The following is a 21245-nucleotide window of genomic DNA, read 5'->3' as shown; positions in this document are numbered from 1 at the left end:
GGGTTTTAGCTCTGGTTTTGTCACATGTTAGCTGTGCAAGCTTCTCTCAGTCTCAGTTTCCTCACCTGGAAGATGAAGATTATGAGAGTATCAGTCTCAGGGGCCTTGTATGAAGACTGAATGCATTCATTCAAGTAAAGCACTTATGACAGTACATCACATATGCTAAGAGATTAATAAACTTTTCTTATTTTCTTAGCCACACCAGATTTTTAGAAATATTAATGTAAATTCATCTAATCCTTCATTTTCAGGGTCGGTGTGCTAGAGAGAACTGCAAGTACCTTCACCCTCCTCCGCATTTAAAAACGCAGCTGGAAATTAATGGACGGAACAATCTGATTCAACAAAAGACTGCTGCAGCCATGTTCGCCCAGCAGATGCAGCTTATGCTCCAAAATGCCCAAATGTCATCACATGTAAGTCACAGTGCTGCTTTTTCAAAATTGCATATGTATGTCTTTTATTTTTTAAGGATATATATCTACATTGGAATAACCTTGCAAGGCCTTTGGGAAGTTAGTCACCAAAGGATTGAGGATGCAAGCTGATAGGTTAATTGACACTACAAAGCTGCTGTGCACGTGAAGGGAGCGGTCAGGTGCGTTGGATTTAAAACCTGGGTTGCAGGAACCGTGAATGTAGTTTATAGAAGAATATTAATAAAGGAGCAGGGACATTTTAAGAGGAGGAAGAGGTTTGATTATTATTACATATAACCCTTTTAATTTTAGGATACTAATTCAAACAAATTTCCTTGCTCTTTGATGGTAGTTTTGTTGTTACTTTTTAATAGACTTTTTATTTTAAAATAATTTTAGATTTAAAGAAAAGTTGCAAAGGTAGTACAGAGAGTTCCCATATTACCCCTCACCTGGTTTCTCCCACTGTTAATATCTTATATTTCCTGGTATATTTGTCAAAACTAAGGAACTGACATTTACACATTACTATTAACTGAACTCCAGACTTTATTCAGACTTCACCAGATTTTCCATTAGTGTACCCTTTCTGTTCCAGTGTCCAATCCAGGATACCACAGTGCATTTGTTTGAATCCTGTCTCCCCTCTCTCCTCTGGTCTGTGACCATTTCTCAGTCTTTCCCTGTTTCCCATGACCTTGACAGTCTTGAAGAATACTGGCCAGGTAGTTGATGGGGGTTTTAACTTAATCTAGCCACAGTTTCCCTTTGCTGAAATTAATAATATTTTGGCGTCATTCTAGACCAATGTCTAGTATTTGTGTGGATCAGTGAGTTTAAATGGATCACCTAAAAAGTAATTTTGTCCTACGGAGAATTCATCTTGTCCTGATACCTTAAAATAAAAAGTTGTAGTTTGGTCTTAGAGTTTTAAGGGGGAATTGAAAACTGTCCCTGTCTACTGAGTTCTTCCAGGTCTCAAATTTAGTTCCATGGTGTCTCATTCTAATTCCAGCTGGCCTACTTCCTTTTAACCATTATCCGGATACTAATTTGAAAGGCTTATGTTTTCTTTTTTGTAACCCACTTCATTGGTGACTATATAATGAACACACTGAAAACTGAAAGATGTATATAGTATTTAGATGCAACAAAAATGTGGGAATAGGTCAATCTGCTCTCAGCAAAGTGTATCTCATTAGAAAGTTGTTTCTCAGAATTCAAGGACATCTGTATAGATAGGGCACCCCTTAATTGGTACATCTTTATAGATAATGCAAAAAACAGGTGCTTGGGGCATTGACAAGTCACTAAAATTTTGTACCAGGATACTCTTTCCAGAATGTCTAGAAAATTTTAAGTAAAATAAATAGATTTCATGTTTTACGCTATTCATTTGCCAAAAACATTTGCCTTGGAGTTCAGTGCTGATTAATTACATTGATAAATTCGTTCCCAGAAGGTCACCAGTGAGCTCCCTGGAGTTCCTCTTTGATCTTTAGTAATACTTTACATGGTTGAACTCCTTCAAACTCTGTCCTTAGCTTTCAAACACTGAAGTATTTCAGTTTGTCCTTACTCCTGAAGGGATAAGGAAGAGAAAGTGTTCTAGATACTGAGAATAGTATGAACAAAGCCACAGAGAAATGAATATGCTTGGTGAGTCCAGAAAATGTGAGTAGATGGGGAATAAAGCAAGGGAGCCTTTTACCCACCATTACTACTCTTGGCCTCTTGTGGGATGTCCCAATTTCAGACTGAGCAAAGAATAGGAGCCAGATTTTATCACACACCTGAGCCCAGCATTTCGTATACAGCTGGAGCATATATTTTTTCATAGGTCAAGGGACATCAGTCAACTACCCTATTTCAGGGAATCAGAGAGCAAGGGCCTGGGGTAAAATAGGGGTAAAGACAGAAGGCAGACTATTCATCTTCCCTTCAGCCTCCGGTCAAGTATCTCCATGCCAAGTCTCAACCCTTCATGCATTATTGATTAGGGAGTGGCTTTTTGGAGTCCAATGAGAGATCCATTGAGTTTTTCAGCCTCTTGTGCTTTCTAATTTGATCCTCCATGCTTTCTATAATAGAATACATTTCCCTTTTTTCTTCAAGGAGGGTAATTTCAGGCTGCAGAATATGACTGATACGACTCACAGGAGTACAATTTATTTTATAGCATATCACAAGACCCAAGACATTGCTTAGAAGACCCCAGGGAACAATTGGAAATTGCTTTTCTACCTTGTAGATTATTTAACAATAGCTATTGTGATGTGATAAACTGATAAAAGATTGATTTCTGTAGTTACTATGTGTACCAAAAGCTGACCTCGAGATGTTTGATATGATCTTCTTTTGTGGTCTAGAGAGCTGCCTTGTGGGCGTGTTGTAATTGAGCTAGTGTGAGCAATTTTAAGTGACATTTACCAGTCTGACTTGAAAGAACTGTTCTTTATTATGGATCTTGATTTTACTATGGAAGTAACGTATAATTTTACTTCATTTCCTTGGTACCTACTCTCCCCAAACAACTCTCTATCCCTTCTAACCGCACCCACCTCCCGCCCTGATCATCTGATTCTTTTCTCTAAAATATTCAAGCTTTTGTTTACATTTCCAGTCCTGCTGTTTGTCTGGCTGCATATCAAGACCCATTTGGTATCACTGCCTTGAACCTCAGGTCTGCCCACGAAGCACACTTTGATCTGTTCCTAGGATACCAGAAGAGCACATCTGCTTTTGGAAAATTGAGTATGGTTCGCTTATTATAAGCCCCCAGATAAAGGGAATGTCAACCCAAATGTAGCTAGAGAACAGATTCTGTTCAATGTGACTGAACAATGAATAAAAGCCACACCTAGTCAATTTGGGTGGAATGCTTGCTGTAGCAGGCAAGTTCGTTCACTGTATCTAACAGGTCTGAATTGACATTTGCACGTATAAAATTCCACCTCAGAAAGCTCTTGGTAGCTTTATTGAGGAAGTTTAGCAAGTGAGGCAAAGGGTGTGACTCCCTAGTATTTTTCAGTGCAGTTTAAGAGAGAGAGTTGCTGATGTTCACAGCAAAAAAATTGTACGATTAAGAACTCCCCTTGGCATAATTAAGAGGCAAACACGAGCACTGGAGAAGAATTTTAGGGCAAGCAGACACATTGGATTCCAACTCTCAAGCAAAGCTAATGTTTCAAAATTTCAGGTCTTTTCACAACTTGGAGTCTTCATTACAGAAAGAAATTTCCAAGGAAGGATTCTCACTGCTGGATGTAATATATGCATGTAAAAGGTGGATATGATGTTATAAGGCTATTAAAAATATTTTTGGCTCAGACATTTTGTGTAATCTAGACCTGTCTATATCTAGTAAATTCCTTTTGCTTTTCTGTTTGAATGTGGTGATTCACATGGAAGCAGTTCTTTACACGCAGGTAAACTTGACCCAGTCGGGTGTATTCACCTGATGATTCATCCAGAGATTACTGGATCAGCCATCACGGTGTGCCAAGTCCTCTGGTCTGCTGTATGCTTTTCATGACTTGCATTCCTGTGGCCAAGTCATGGTGTTCCAAACCACAGAGGCTATAAACACGGGACTTCAGTCTTTTTCTTTATCACAGATAGAATCATCTGATGTCTGCCTGGACCCTCCCCACCTTTTTGCATCATTTTTACAATTCTATTTACCAAATATATTTCTCAGAAACAAGCTTATATGTCTGTCTGACATTAATATAGTAAGGAATGAAGGTGATGTAACACTTTAGGACCAAATGGGGAAAAATAGGAAGTTGCAGTAGATAAGAGGAAGGGAGATATACTAATTAGTGAATAATTTCAATATTTTTAGGCTCCCGTGTTTTGAATGTTTTTCTTCTTTAATTAAATAGTACCTCTAAGATATTATGTTACTCTATGCAACTTTGGACCGGGACAGATTTAAGTGAATGGAAGTAAAATTGCAAAATATTTATTTACTTTTTAATTTTTGAAAATGTTAAATGATTTTGTAGTTAAAGATGAAAGGATAATATCCTTCCCTCACCAAGATACATTCTACATTTTGCATATTCATCCAGAGTTATAGTTTTTCTAGCTCACATAAACTAGTTTGACTGAAGTATATATGCTATCTCCCTGTTGTCAGGGCTCTTCTATTAAAAAATTATCATTAAAAAGGTGAGCAAGACATTTTGTAGATTTAGTGGAAAAGGAAATTCTGTCCATTTTCCAGATTAGCAGTCTCATGGTCAGTACAGAAATTACAGTGAATTTTAATGAAGATTCTTCAGTGAGTTTCTCAGTTTACCTACTCATGAAACGATGAATGACGACCTTTACGTCTTTCATCTCGATGTGGTGACATTCAGTGTTTTGTAAAGTGATTTTTGCAAAATGTTCAAGTCAGTGGACGACGGGCATTATGTAATTATAAGATTAATATGCCCTTAATATAATTATGACTGTCATTATCATGTGAAATTCCACATTGACTGAGGTTGAGCAGATCATATCACAGGAGTGTTTGGAGTGATAACCATGCTACAAGCCCAAAACTTTATCAAGATTTTACTAAGTTTTCTAAAAAATTAGAAAAGATTTTACTTTTAGATATAGCAACTGAGACCTAATATTATGTATTTGTTCCACAAATTGTTCCCAGGTGTAGCCTTACCTTGAGGTTAGTGAAGGCTCAGGGCCCCTCATTTGCGTGGTGACGTGCCAGGGCCCTGGGAGGAGGCGTAGCAATGTGTTTACAACGTGTTGGTAAAATTTGCCAAAGATATTTGTGTATCCTTTGTTCTGAAGGCCTAAACTTGGGGCCCCACAGATCCTGGATTCACTCCTGATTGCAATTACTTGTCCAAAGTAGAGTAGTTATTCAGGTCCTTTCCCGAGGCTGTGCATGTCACACCGCTTAAAGCTCCTTTTAGAGTAAAGCAAAATAAATCACACCAGCTGGAGGTTTGCTGCCTTGCCCCAACTCGGCTTAGTATACAATGTGCAATCGGTTTTTTTCAAAAGTGAAATGAAAATGCTACACTCTTGCTGTCAAACAGAGGGCGTTTGTACACGATATCTTCACGGTGCGCAGTTTCTTCGATAGGAACGAATCTCAACACTCTCCCTTTATCCTCCCTCATATATTCCCAGGAGATAAATGAAAATGTAATCTCCTCTCAGCCCATTTTGTGTCCTCCTCTGGATCTGGTTAGCTCAGTTGGTGAGGGGCTGGTGCTAATGAGACCACGTGGGCCCGTTAGCTTTCCTGCTCAGGGTCACAGTCTAAGCTCCAGCAGCTACCTCAGCATGGCTTGCCCTTCATCACCAGTGAGGTGAAGGCAGGAAGTTGGGAGGATCTGTGAAAATCGTCTTCCCTGACGGAGGATAAAAAATCACAACAGCGGCGAGAAACAAAGCCAATGCTTGGCAATCTCACCTAGAGAGGATGATATTTTTTTTTTCTTATCACCATCTTCTTGCTCAGATCAGTAGAGTTCAGTGGTTTGTCACTGAGAAGGGCCATCAGGAGACCTAGTGTGAAAAAATGTGGTTGCCCTCCCCACCTGATAATATAATCTTTCCCCCAAATCATCCTAATCTGCCATAATAATCTTTATAGATGTACTAAATATTATTTGAAAACCTTCTTCGCCTAGTCTCCTCTCTTAAACCATTCTGTGGCTATCAGAAACATTAGCAATTGTCCCCTGGAACCACACATTTTATAATAAGAAGTTGCATATTTCAGTCCGTAGTATCACTAAACCGTTTTTTCCCCCCAGAACTCTTCATTGGATACCTTTTGATACTGATGATTTAGCCACTCCAATTAAAAACTGCCATGCATACATCTGTGTGGGTGTGTGTATGTGCATGTGCACATGCATGTGTATGTGTTATACAGTAGCCTGTGCTTCTCATACTGTTTAGCATTTCAAAAGACCGTTTGGGAGTGGCCTTCGGCTTAAAGTTTTCCCCAGTAGAGACCAAAACTGATGGATTTTTCAATCTCTCTGCCACTACTTTCGATCCCTGAGTGTTTCTTTTGTTTTGTGATTTTTGATTTGGATTTTTCTAACTGGTAAACCTAAAAGTAATCAATGGCGTAGGAATCCCTTTTGACTCAATTCACTAAATATTTCTTGAGCATCTACTCTGGGCCAGGCATTTATAAGAGTAAGAGATGGTTTAGAAGGTGAATTAGAAACAGTCTCTACCCTCTAGGAATGTATGATCTAACAGTAGTGAAATGGTGGATTAATGTTTTCGTGATCCCCTTCGTTTCTGCTTTGTACCTGATCCTACGTATTTTTATAGCTTTGGGCTTTCTTTTTTCCTCCGCAGAGTTATTTTTATATTAGCCATGCAAGGTTTTGTTTTAGTTTGTGTTGTTGTTTTGGTGGCGGTGGTGGTGGTGCTTTGTTGAACCTCTGATAATTATAACCCTTTGCATCCATTTATCCTGGGTTTGCACTGAGATGTCTCTAGTCTCCAGGCTTCCTGTGGGTTCTTTGCTTTTCTCAGCTCTTGCCATTTCCCCCTCCCCCCAAACCCTTCCTTTTTTCATACCCGTTGTTAAAACTGGGTAACCACTTGATTTTTTAAATACTTTTTCTTTCCTAGTGGTATACTAAAGTTAATTGAATTGTCACTGTTATTACATAGTGATTCACCAACGAATAATTTTTAGGGCAGTTCTTGTTCACGTCTCAGGAGCAAAGTTAAAATCCCCTCACCCATCTGAGGAAGAAGTCATTTACCCTTCTGCCAGATCCTTACCTCTAGGAATCAGCTGTGGATTATAATTCCTGACCTGCTCTGCAGCTTCTCCCACCACCTACAGGCAGATCCAAACCATGACTTGTTCCCTCTTTCTTGCGATACTTTACACCTTTTATACGCACAATAATCTATCGACCCTTCCCCTACCTGTCTTCCTTCAATGCTTCCCCTTATTTGGAGACTTCCATGATTAATAAGGTCAGAAAAGCCAGGTCTAGGTGAGGATAACTATTCACTTGGACCCTTGAATGTATTTGTTTTTCTTCGCTCTCTCTTGGGCCACAGTGACTTATTAACAAGTGTGATTAGTACATAAACACCACTGTCAGCTTGCATCTGTTTATAAAGTTCACTCTCAATTATTGAGGGACCAATTAACTAGTCTGGAGGTTATGTGGGCCTCCTGCAGTGTGCCTTTTGGCCACTTCAATCCCCCTAGAACAACGCTCAGAGAATGTGGAGGTGACCAAGCAAAGACTGTGAAACAAAAACGATTCAGTTGTGCTCCTTGTGAACAGCTAGTAAAGTCTGATGGAAACGAAAATGATACATTTCATTGTGCTTTGGGATTACCTAAGGATAGAAATATGCATGGGGGTGCTGAAAGGGGCTTCCTTTTGTACTATATAAATGCTTGTAAATGAGTAATAAAATTAAGGTCTTATGAGTGCTAAAGTTAAGAGTGCTATTTTTCTAGTATTAAAATCAAGTCAACAAATTGTTACCAAATGTTTACCATCCTATAAAAGAAAAGGTTTAGTCGTCCACCTTTAGACATGAGTTTAGAGAGAGGAGACCTCAATTATGATGTTGACTTCAGGCCAGGATTAGCCTAAGTGACTTAAGTGCCTTGCATTCATCCAACAATAATTGTAACTGACCTTGGATATTATTAAAGTAACTACAAATAGATCCAGGCTGTGGGGAGATACAGAGGTGGATTTAGCATAATATTTAATTTTTATTTCTTTATACTAGCTTGAGGAATAACTCATTTTAAGTAATAAATCAGTGTTACTAAGATGTATATGTAAACTAGACATATTTATTTGAGGCATCATTTTTCACTGAGTTGTATTATTATTCAAAGGTGCTTCAGAATCCTTTAAGGCCAAAATGTTGTGGCTCCTAAAATTTTACCTTTACAGGAGTCCATCTATCTCCCCATTCTTAGTCACTGAGTAGTTATTGTTTTATAAACAAATAGCTAAGAACATGAATTTTACTAACTACGTAAAAGAATATTTTAGTGAATGCTTTAGTATCTGTTTCTAAAGTCTAACTTCTTCAACTTATGGAATCTTGCTACAAGTATTAGATTCACACCAATAGATTTTTATATAATTAGTGCTTTACTTCAGAAATTGATGGAGTGCTTTATTTTTTGGAATCCCGTAGAATGAGGGTCAGCAAAATTTCCTCTAAACGACTAATAAATATTTGAGGCTTTGTGGGACAAGAAACAAAGTTGAGGATATTATGTAGGTACTTCTGTAACAAGAGAGAAAACAGATATCCACACTTTTTGTTATATAGGTCTACGAGTGAGTGCCGTGGAATTTATTTATGGACACTGAAACACGAATTGCATATAATTTTCATGTGTTATGAAATATTACTCATCTTGTACTTTTTTTCAACCATTTAAAAAGGTAGAGAATAACAAATGCTGGAGAGGGTGTGGAAAAAAAGGGAACCCTCCTACACTGTTGGTGGGAATGTAAATTGGTACAACCGCTATGGAGAACAGTATGGACGTTCCTCAAAAAACTACAAAATAGAGTTTCTATATGATCCATCAATCCCACTCCTGGGCATATATCCAGACAAAACTATAATTTGGCAAGATACATGCACCCCTATGTTCATAGCAGCATTATTTACAATAGCCAAGACATGGAAACAACCTAAATGTCCATCAATGGATGAATGGATAAAGATGTGGTATATGTATACAATGGAATATTACTCAACCATAAAAAAGAATGAATTAATGCCATTTGCAGCAACATGGATGGACCTGGAGATTATCATACTGAGTGAAGTAAGTCAGAAAGAGAAAGACAAATACCATATGATATCACTTATATGTGGAATCCAAAATGTGACACAAATGAACTTATCTACAAAACAGAGACAGACTCACAGACATAGAGAACAGACTTGTGGTTGCCGGGTGGGGAGGGATGGGGGGGTTGAACTGGGAGTTTGGGACTAGCAGATGCAAACTAATACGTATAGAATGCATAAACAACGAGGTCCTATTGTATAGCAGAGGGAACTATAATATCCTATGATAAACCATAATGGAAAAGAATATGAAAAAGTAGTATATATATATATATATATATATATATATATATATATATATATATACACATACACACATATATACTGAATCACTTTGCTGTACACCAGAAACTAACACAACATTGTATATCAGCTATACTTCAAATAAAATTTAAAAAAATAAAATAAAATAAAAATGTAGAAACCACTCTTACCATTCTGGCCATACAAAAACAGGGCAGGCTGGATATTTGGTTCAGGAGCTGTGGTTTTCCAACCGTTACCCTAGAACACGAGCTCTTAAACAGTAAGTCGTCCATAACCCCACACCAGGGGTGAGTTTCATGAGGTCCTTGAACTTCTTGAGATCACATGCAGTTTACGCACATATGAATTTTTCCGTGGACAGGGTCTACAGCTCTCATCAGACTCTCAGAGAAGTTCAGGACTCGAAAAAGATTAGGTGCCACTGTTCTAGAGGCAATTCACCAAACTTTAGAAAGCATTTCCTAAGGCCCTGATAGTTCCTAGGTACTGTGCAAGTAACTGGTAGCTCACGGGAATTCCTACCCTAGCAGCTAATACTGCAAGAGACATTGAGGGTAAATAATTGTCTAGGTGATCTTTTTATTCATATAGTCAGTTGTCGCCATCATTCTTGTTGGTTTTATAAGCCTCAGAGAAAGATGAAAATCTATACCCCCTGTTCTAGGAGGAAAAGTTTTCTCATATTTTCAAATATTTAAGAAATAATTTAGGTTTGAGTGAATATCTGAAACATATTTAAGTGCCCAGACCATTCAGGCTGTAAATAGAAATCAGATTCAACCTGTTAGGTACCTTTTTCTTTAAAATTAAGATTACCCCACTAATTGGTTCATGTTAGCTCAACTGACATCAAAGGCTGCAATACAGGTATAGGAAGGATTAAAGTTGCTTATTAAAATTGAATGTGTGAACTTGCAGGCTGCCTGATATAACAGGTGGCTGTTAACTAGACTGAAAAAAGTTGAATGTTCAAATTCATGCAAATGGAGTAGTTACCCCGGGGCAGAGGTGGTGGTGAGAAACAGAAATGTCCATTTGAAAATAAATAAGAAACTCAGGAGTTTCCTCCCTGTGCCCGAGGGTTGGGAATAAAAACACCTGCTTCTTCTCAATAAACAGAGTTATAGAATGAAGTTTATACCAAGGAGGAAAATGGTTATAAAATCTACAATACTAACTTTAAAACCTAAACATGGCACAGTATAATCTTACAAACCCTAAACTTTTTCAGCAAGTCCCTTGCACTATTTATATAGACTTTTAATTTTCAGCTTGTTTTCATACAATTGGAACATATAACAAACCTAAGAGGATTAAAACATATTCTAAAGAAAGCAGAAGTTAACCAGGAAATTTCCCCCCAGAAAGGAAGGAAAAAATACAGAAGTTCAGAGCTATTATAAATAGGAAGCATTGCTTACATGTACATTATTCTTAAATATTATTAATTGATTGGTTATTTATTAGTGATTAATGATTTTTAATCTGGAAAATTCACTCACCTGCAAGTTTTCCTTTTAATTCAATAGTTTTTAAAAAATGTAATAATGGCTCTTCTTGGTTCTGTGACAAGCAAAAGCAACAGAGCAAAAGACAAAAGCAAGGAGAATAGGATGGTAAAAATTTTATTATGAAAGTCAGAGAGGAAAAAGAAGTAAAACAAAGAGTACTGTTGTGTGGCTCAAATATAGAGTTTTTACCATTCGAGATTCTTGCTAATTTTGAGACAACCATGAACCATCGAGTTGATAAAGTCTGCCTTATCTCATTATATAAAATAATATCACATCAGCTAATTCCTGGATCTTTATATCTCATTCCATGAGAAGTATGACATGTCCCTATACCCTGTTACATCACAGCGCTAGTTAGGCTGGGTCAGCCCTTGGCTTTTGTCCTCAAACCTTAAAGCACCTCCCTGACTGCCCCGTCATCTTTCCTGCCACCTGGTGTCACCCCTTTCCTCTTAAAGCTCTTGGCCACCATGCCTTCTCTACTTAACCCTGGTGAGTCTTGCCAGTTTGGGGAGGAGGGGGCATGCTCTTTCTGCCCTTCCTAATTTGCCAGTTAGCTAATGATAAACTCATCTAAGGTAGGGTGCTAATGGGGAAGTCCTTCCTTCCAAGCTGAATGTGGTTTATAACAGGGGTTTCACGGAGAAGGCTGTGCTATTGAAAGTTTCAAGTCCGACTAGGGAGTGGCGTCATGAATATAGATCGCCCCTCACTTCATACTCCGTAGACTTCTATTCTACCTGCATTTAGAGCTGTTCCTATTAATGTGATTTAGCAGAAGGTGTGGGCATAGCTTGGCAGTGCAACAGATTATTTTTTTAGTGAAAGAGATAAAAAGAAAGCAAGAGAGAACAATGCTATTAGTAATACATGAGACATCACCAGTTGCATGACAATGCGCTGCCTACCTTATAAAGTCACTATTAGAAATGTACTATATTTAACCATGATTTGTTATTCATTCATTAAAATGTTTACATTTATTTTTAAATTATGTCATTGATTATATCAGTCAATCGGTCATTCACTATATATTGGGTACTATAGGGGAGACAAGAGAACTATCAAAGAAATTACGACCACATTGAGAAGAAAAGACACCCACATAGGGAACAAACTGGAAAACAGCACAGTAAAGTGATAAATTATGTGGTTACAGATAATAAAGGCAGTACATATATGAAACTCTTTGAGATCAGGACTACCTAGAGGGGTGGGATTAGGGAGGGTGGGAGGGAGGCACAAGAGGGAGGGGATATGGGGATATATGTATGTGTATAGCTGATTCACTTTGTTATACAGCAGAAACTAACACAACAATGTAAAGCAATTATACTCCAATAAAGATGTCAAAAAAAAAAGAAAAAGCAAACATTTGACTAAAAGTTTTCAATAATTTCAATTTAGATTAAATGGGAATTAATAACAAAACTGTGTATCATCTAGAGTGAAGTGTTTATAACTATGCTGTGTTACCATACATTATATGTGTTTGTCAGTTCAGAATTTATTTTCAATTAGCCTAAATTAGTTTTTTGTTGTCTCCATAAAGGTTGAGTATTTATGGAGATTAACATTTTTTGTGATGTTTACAATAAGATTTGAGTCAAATAAAATAACCTGTTAATAAAAAAAAAAATAGGAAAGCCAGTAAGATTCCTTTGCATTTCCAAGACTTTTCTTTACAAGTTATACTCTAGTGTATGTACCTTATAATCCTTTTATCTCTTCCTGCCTAATGGGGATTCTCGTAGCATTTTTAGGGCCCCCTTTTAAACTGTGCACATCATCTGATCCCTTAGAGAAAGACAAGGCTAGGCAAGTCAGATTCATTTGTAAAATAAGACCTCTAAAAAAAATGACCGTACTAATTTCATTTTAGGTAGACAACAAGAAGTTCTTACAGCGCTCACTTTTCAGAATCTACCCCTTTCTTCCTCCCTTCTTGCTTTCGTCCGTAATTGATAGTGGGCCAAGAGGCAAGTGGTTGGTTAGGGCAGTTGGGAACCATGGTAGGACCAGCAGCTTTGTAGCCAAGCAGTACTGCGAGGAAGGGGAAGGGAAGGAGGAGGGTGGGATGAAGGGGGAGAACCTGAAGTCTGTGTGCAAAGGCCATGCTTGTGTGAGGAGATGAGGCAGATTGCCCACGTATATGATATCGTTGGTGCCATGGTTTTTAGGTAAAGATGGAAGTGCTAGAGAGAACACATTTGGAACAGACTCCATCAGTGGGATTTAATTTACTTAACTCATGACTGTTATAATTATGTGGCTTGGCGTATCAGCTTACCAATAAATTTGTTACTCAAAGAGATTTGTGGTTTTAAAAGGAACTCCTCCTATATGGGAATTAGTATGAGACTAAAAATAAAGCAGAAAATACAACGGTAACTTTTGATATGACTTGAGCTTTTTGAAAGACTGCTTCCTTGTGTAATAATAGGAATAATCTATTGACCTCTAACACCTCTTTTTCTCTTTTAAACATACAGAATTCTTTTCCTGTGACTCCATCCCTGGCACCTAATCCTGCCATGGCTTTCAATCCCTACTTACCTCATCCTGGGATGGGCCTGGTCCCTGCCGAACTTTTACCAAATGCGCCTGTGCTGATTTCTGGAAACCCGCCTCTCCCACTGCCAGGACCTCCTGGTCCAAAACCGATGCGTACAGATAAACTGGAGGTATTTGTGTAGAAATATATAAATCCCTATAGGGTAGATATTAACCTTATGCATAAACATTCTTAGAGCCCAATGTTCTGAATGCTTTAGATGAGTACATCTGAATTTGTTTTTTTTTAATTTTATTTATTTATTTATTTATTTATGGCTGTGTTGGGTCTTCGTTTCTGTGCGAGGGCTTTCTCTAGTTGCAGCAAGTGGGGCCACTCTTCATCGCGGTGCGCGGGCCTCTCACTGTCGCGGCCTCTCCCCATTGCGGAGCACAGGCTCCAGACACGCAGGCTCAGTAATTGTGGCGCACGGGCCTAGTTGCTCCGCGGCACGTGGGATCTTCCCAGACCAGGGCTCGAACCCGTGTCCCCTGCACTGGCAGGCAGACTCTCAACCACTGCGCCACCAGAGAAGCCCCCATCTGAATTTTAAGCTTATGGAATATAATCTCAGAGAAATGTTAGACATTTTATTACTGCAATTTTACCCTGTTAAGAAGTGCACGGTTGTATAGTAGGTCAAACAATGTCTTAGTGTACCCAGCTGCAGACTGTGCATCTCCTTTGCTATGGCATAGAAAGTCTGGTGGGAATGCTCCTTTTAGCCAGGCTCCAGCTTTGCAGAGTGGGGTTACTGTATTCGTTGATGAGTCTCTACTTGCTAGAATAATCAAAAAGTCAGCTTCATTGGCATCTCCTTAAATGCCTTGCCAAGTATTGAACTGGAATCTGTGCATGTCCTTTAGTCATGGTCCACAAGTCTGCTTGTAAAAAGCACATTGCAGGACTTCCCTGGTGGCGCAGTGGTTAAGAATCCGCCTGCCAATGCAGGGGACACGGTTCAAGCCCTGGTCCAGGAAGATCCCACGTGCCGCGGAGCAACTAAGCCTGTGCACCACAACTACTGAGCCTGCACTCTAGAGCCCACGAGCCACAACTACTGAGCCTGTGTGCCACAACTACTGAAGCCCACGCACCTAGAGCCCGTGCTCCGTAACAAGAGAAGCCACTGCAATGAGAAGCGCACGCACCGCAACGAAGAGTAGCCCCCGCTTGCCGCAACTAGAGAAAGCCCCCGCGCAGCAACGAAGATCCAACGCCGCCAAAAATAAATAAATTAATTTTAAAAAAGGAAAGCGCATGCTGTGTGATAAAGACACATCTTGGAGCTTAACAAAATAACCCCCTCTTGCAAACTTAGCTAATTACACTTTAGGCTGTGTATCAAGTGGAGGATTAAAAACTGGTTTTCAACAATACTTGCATTTCAATGTAAGGAAAGCAGACAAACTTTTCCTTTGGGAAGATTGGATTTTTTCTTCCTCGGAATAGGAATTTTGTTTAGGTTTACATCTCATAGTGAATATGGCTCGACATTATCCTTCAGCTTTTAAAAGTTTTCCTAAATAGATGACAAAGGAATGTATACTGTTGCTCTTATACGTTCACTGGCAAAATAAATAAAAGCTAATCACCTTCCAAGCATCAATGTGATTTTTTTTTTCTTTAAGGTGTGCCGTGAATTTCAGCGTGGAAATTGTACCCGTGGTGAGAGCGATTGCCGCTATGCTCACCCTACAGATGTTTCCGTGATTGACGCAAGCGATAATACCGTGACCATCTGCATGGATTATATCAAAGGTCGATGCTCCCGGGAGAAATGCAAGTACTTTCATCCTCCTCCGCACTTGCAAGCCAAACTCAGGGCAGCTCATCACCAGATGAACCATTCAGCTGCCACTGCGATGGTAAGAACAGGCCAGGACTCGTCGACTGTTTGGGGATAAATGATTCATATATCCCTCAATTTATCTAATATCCTGGAACCATGATCTTGGATAGTCATGAGGGGACCTTAAAATGAATTGCCCAGGTTATAAGCTGGAAAAGAGAGAACCTATTTATTCTAGTTCACTAAAATTTTCTAAAGATAACTATTTTAAATCTTTCCTAATGATTTTAACTTACTGTGCTTTTTCTCCCATTTTTTTAAGAAAGAGTAAATTATACAACTTAAACAGTAAATTATTTTGGAGTGGTTTTTATCGCCTAACTAACCTTAATATCATAAAAAGGCAGGAAGTTGCCTTTCTGCCCCGTGAGCCACCTAGATGGGCACTTTGCTGGTAACATCCTTAATGCCTTTCACAAACAGAGGACTTGGAGGATGGGGTGGAAAATAGGTTCTAATTTCCCAAAGGTTAATGATTTCAAGTCAGCAGCCAGCCAAGGCTGGGGGGAAATTTCTACATGGTTGGAGAAGAGGCGTGGCTATTGAGTTGCCCTAGTAAGTAAATTTGGGGGAAAAGTTAGTCCTAGTTAACCATGAAAAGGTAGGAGGTAGGAAAATATTTGCATAACACTATAGTGTGATAGGTTAAAAAATAGGAATTATGATTTCTTATGCTTGTCACAGCTGTCAATTATTTTGATAGGCTGTGGGCTATTCATTTCTCTTATAGTCTGGGCCTTTCCTCATGTAATAGGGTATAAGCCCAATAAGGGACAAAACCCTGAGGAAACCTCATTTTTCCCGGCTGTGGAAAAAAAATCACCTCCATGACCCTGAAGCCCATGACAGAGACCTTTCCTTTTCATAAGAGAGAGACATTTATTTTCAGACATCCCTATTTGTTGAGAAGGTTTTCCTCATACTAAGTTAAAATCTATCTTGTTGTAACTGGAACTTACACTTAGTTTATTGCAAAACATGTCAATCCCTATTTCATAGGAGCCTGATTCTCATGTCTTTTCTCTAAGCCAAATACCCCAAATTTGGACTTGTTCTCTTTCTCAGTACCCCTGCTCTCTCAGAACTGAACCCAATACTTTGTGAAAGAGCTGAGTACCAAAATAGAACAAACTTATTTTCTGCCTTGATCTGGACAGCAGAATTTGTTAATGAATGTTAAAAAAGACTTCACCAAATATTTTTTGTCTTAAATTCTTTTGAATGAGGGAATTTTAAGCTATGAAAATAGGAAGGTATCCAGAACTATTCAATGCAGAATTGAAGCCTCCAATTGTTAGATTATTTCTGTTGGTGGCAGAGAGTTCAGAAACAACATACCCTATTGTAAAGGAGAGGAATACAGTTGGCCCCCTAAAAATAAAGGTTCTCATATGCATGGGATGTACAAGGAATGCCATGTCTGTGCCATGGTGTACCTACCTGCCCAATGCTCAGTCATGGGGCCTTCGTATGTATGTGCCTATTTCTGATGATTTTGGTGTGTTTGGTAGAATGCATACAAGTCAGCCCCAAATTTCCATGTAGAGAGTTAAACATACTATATATAGTAAGGTCTTCAACTGGTACTTTTGAACGTCAATATAGAATTCCTTTCTGAGTGACTGATCAGAGCGGCGTCTTAAAGGTAAAGTAACACTGGCCCATAGGAATTTGTTTGAGGTAAGATTAAACAGAGGAGGCTGCATGAAGAAATTTAAGCTTTCTACATTTTAAGGATTCAGAGTTGAAATGCTTTGTGAAGCAGAGATTTTTACCCTGTTCGTGTTCATGTGCACAGCTTGGGTTGACTTTACTGAAAGCAGCTTGTATGCATTTAAAAGGAAAGACTCGAAGGGGTGATATTTATTTCCCAAATGAAAATAGAGATACCATTAGGCCTTCTTATCCGTAGGAATAAGGAGGTCATGGCATGCCCCTTTTCGGCTTGTGGAAGGCTAGATACTCAGCGTAAGTGTGCCCGTCTCCTTAAGAATTTGGAGCATACCCAATCGTTGTTGCCGGGACAAGTTTTTAAAGTACTGTGCAATTTGCTGAGGAAAAAATGTAAAGTAATGTCAAATTTCTCCAATGAATCTGATCCAGGGGGAGCTTTGACTCTACATTTTAAGCAGAGTGGGATTTTGAAAGAATTGTAGACATGGAAGGAGGATTTTAAAACGCTAAGAGCTTTCAGAATTAAACCTTACAACAAAGCAAACAATACGTATCAAAATGCACAGCAAGTCTCTATAAATGAGAATTGCGTACATTTTGCTAACTATCTGTGGTATCTGGGTGAGGTGGTGGGGGCAGATTAATTCATTTGCTTTTTCCTTACATGTTAGTTGGGAAATATACAGTTATAGGGTTTGGACCTGAAATCCTTGTATAAATTGAATTTTGGATTTTGGAGCTTTAGACTCTGATCTTCTGACATCTGTTTTTTTCACCTACATACCATTTATCTCCTAGATTTATATTGGAACTTTAACTGGCAAAAATTTCTTTCCTGCTATATCTGTTGCTTCTGCTAATCTCATTTTAATAGGTTGGTAGATGAGCATCCTTTAGATGTTAATTTTAAATGATTATTTGCTGTCAACAGCATCCTGTCACGTCCAGCCCACATGATGAGGTCCTTTTCAGCTTCACTAATTTGTCTAAATTAGTGAAGTTGAAAAGCTTCTTTTCCCCCCTGTATGTTTATTTTCTGTTTTGGACTGAGTATGTACTCATATAGTCAACGGCTTCATCTCTGAAGTTGGTTACCTTGCTCAATGGCGACCCTTGCAAAGGGTTCCCAGGCCAGACCTTATCTAACTGCTGCTTGCTTGGCTTGAGTATGTATTTTACTTTCCTTAATACTATTTATTAATCCATCCTTCCCTCACAGGCCCTGCAGCCTGGTGCATTTCAACTGATACCAAAGAGATCGGCACTTGAAAAGACCAGTGGTGCCACCCCGGTCTTTAATCCCCGTGTTTTCCACTGCCAGCAGGCTCTGACTAACCTGCAACTCCCACAGCCGGCATATATCCCTGCAGGTGAGAACGGGGCTCTGGGCACCATGAGTTGCTTGATGTTGCAAATGAATATAGGGCCCACCAGCTTCCAAAGAGCATTTATGTGAGAACGGTCAACAGGTATTGTGGTTAGAAATAAAACAAGGCAGTTATGCTCAATCTGTTTGTATACGGAACAAACTGTTTTCCTATGATTCCTGAGAATTAATGGTTTTGAAATCAAACTAGGAAACACTGTCAACATTTTTCTTTGGAGCATTTCCTAATTTTTGCTTCTCATGTTTGATTCACTTGTTTCAGTCTCAAACTAATTCCTTGATTCTTAGGTATCACTTTCAAAGACAATGGTCTGCCCTCAAAAAAAAAAAGTTTCCAAGCTTCAGCATTGCAAAAACAGGTAGCCCATATATCTTTGATATGCCAAAGACAGTTATAATAAAACTACCCTTACATTTATAATACAGTATAGTATATATATAAAACAGGTAGTTTTAGCCTCTAACTCTTAAACCAGTTAATATAAAATATATAGCAGTTTATCACATTTTCCTGACACTTTGTGGCATATTTTATTACCTCCTACATTCAACTATATTTAATAGCATAACAGTTTTGCACTAAATTGAAAAGACAAATTTAAGCCATAATTTTTTCAAATAAATATCATAGGGGGCTTCCCTGGTGGCGCAGTGGTTAAGAATCCGCCTGCCAATGCAGGGGACACGGGTTCGAGCCCTGGTCCGGGAAGATCCCACATGCCACTGGTTGATTCGTAGCTGAAATTATTTCCATGACCAGATATGGGCTCAAATCAGCATTCATGTAGGCCCAGAAGCAGAAGGGCTGAAGTCAAACAAATATCATATATGAGGGGAATTACTTCTCTTCCAGTGGTTCAGTACTTTAAGAACAAGCATATAGTCTCTTAGGAATAAGTTGAAAATACTAACCCCCGGGAGTACGGTAGATTTTTTTTTTTCTGTCAGAATCATAAATGCCCCAGTTTGGAAACTGTTAAATGAAAGTTACATGCTTTAAAAATTAATTTAGAAACCTTGTTAATTATAAACATACTAAGCACATAGTATTGTATGCCTGGACTTGAAGAAACCCACTGGTTAACTGATACATTAATCAGTTAATTAATTTTGAAAGAAGCCATAAAAATCCAGTCTTTTGTCTAGTTAACTAACCACAATAGTTCTTCATGATATCATTTAAAAACACAATTTTTAGACTTGTTGGGCTGGATTTGGCTAATTTAAAATCTAGATTTACAAGCAAAAACGTCAGAAGAATCCCTTTCCCCTTAATTAATAGCAAAAGAAAAACTTGTCAGGCTGAGGGCCCCCTCTTGATGAAAAGCCTGTTTGCCATATGTTCACAGTCAAGTCCTTGGTTGCGAGGTGGAGAAAGCAATGATAATAGATTAGTGCCCTAAGTAGAACTTATTGGCGCCAGCTGCCAGATCCTGGTGCATATTTTGAAAGTTGTGTGTATAATAAATTAAAATTCTCCCTTTCATAATAAAAATCCCTTAGGATGTATTCGTCCAGAATAAATATGTAATTTAAGTGAGCTAATGCCTTTAAAGAAAAATTAATGTTCATTTTTATACCTAAGAATCCAAGAATTACTTTGATTACCTGGGTTTGGGATCTTAAGCTGTAATTGTGAGCATGGGAGATTACTGTATATGCATGTGCTGGTTCATTAATATTGCTAAGAATATCTTTCTAGTTAGAAATTATTCCTATCAGTAAAGCTTTAATAATGAAATATCTCTTTTCTTTACTTTTCACGCTTTTCTGCATGGTGTACAGGGCCAATACTGTGCATGGTACCCGCTTCAAGTATTGGTAGGTTTTGTACAAAAATTCTCAACTTTTTACAGTCTGAAAAAAAGTGTTTTTCTGTTGTGACTATGAAAGAGACAAGCAACTGGATGATGTGGCTGGACGTTTTCTGAGTATTGAAGGTTTGATATGGCGCTGTCTGTTACATGTCTTTGTGGAATCACAACAGTCCTACACTCTCACAGTTGGTTGCCACTGTGGTCAAATACCGACCCTGCCATTTCTGTATTTTCACCCTAAAAATAGTAGCTGAAATATTTTGAAACATTTCCTTATCTAGCCAGAATGGGCAGTTTTATTCTTAGCTTTACATCTGTTACTAAGAAATTGTGAAGTATTTAAAATATTTTAAATGTATAATTTGTAAAGTACAACACAACAATTCCTCCAAAAAATAAGTTATCCATAAGATCAAAATCATTCAATACTCAGATGTTGCAAAAAAGCAAAGCTAGAGCATTCTGTAGTGTTTTGTGATGATTTCTGTAGTGTTCTAGGATGAAGTGCCATCTGCACGGAAACCAGGCACTAGAGACTCATTTCAAAATGACTCTTTGGGGGTATGTGGTTTCTAATAACCAGTTGCACACAGATCCTTTAATTAGCCACCTATCCAATATGGTAGCCATCTCGAAACCATTTTGTACGTCACTAACACTGAAGAAGACAAGGAAAGTGACTTGTTTCCCTCTCAGAACTCCTAGGGAGTTCACAGCTCCTATAGTCTCCATGGGCACCAGGAACAGACCAGGAGAAAATAGCTCTGTTCCATACAGGGAGGAATTATCCCACCTCACCCCACCATCTCATATCAATCCGGTTCCTTTTATCCTTTTTGAGAGTTCGCAATAGCTTGACCTCCATCCCATTGGTCAGCCAAAGTGGATGCAGAGCCCAAAAGGGA

General features: G+C 38.6%; 1 protein-coding gene across 15 annotated transcripts in view; it reads left to right on the top strand.

Moving 5' to 3' along the window:
* Positions 1–21245, top strand: part of MBNL3 (muscleblind like splicing regulator 3) — a 136853-nt gene that overhangs the window by 103662 nt on the left and 11946 nt on the right. For 13 of the 15 annotated variants that reach the window (XM_082377937.1, XM_082377929.1, XM_082377936.1 and 10 more), the window contains 5 exons: positions 255–419; positions 13549–13740; positions 15242–15478; positions 18356–18506; positions 20309–20344. In XM_082377937.1, the coding sequence (XP_082234063.1) occupies positions 255–419; positions 13549–13740; positions 15242–15478; positions 18356–18506; positions 20309–20344 (781 nt within the window). The remainder of the gene's footprint in view (positions 1–254; positions 420–13548; positions 13741–15241; positions 15479–18355; positions 18507–20308; positions 20345–21245) is intronic. The other 2 variants (XR_014239737.1, XM_082377940.1) reach the window with 1 other exon arrangement.

Source organism: Balaenoptera borealis (assembly GCF_965194805.1).
Source record: "Balaenoptera borealis genome assembly, chromosome: X".
NCBI classification, from domain to species: domain Eukaryota; kingdom Metazoa; phylum Chordata; class Mammalia; order Artiodactyla; family Balaenopteridae; genus Balaenoptera; species Balaenoptera borealis.
The sequence above is the reverse complement of the archived record's forward strand: the minus strand, read 5'-3'. Positions and strand labels throughout refer to the sequence as shown.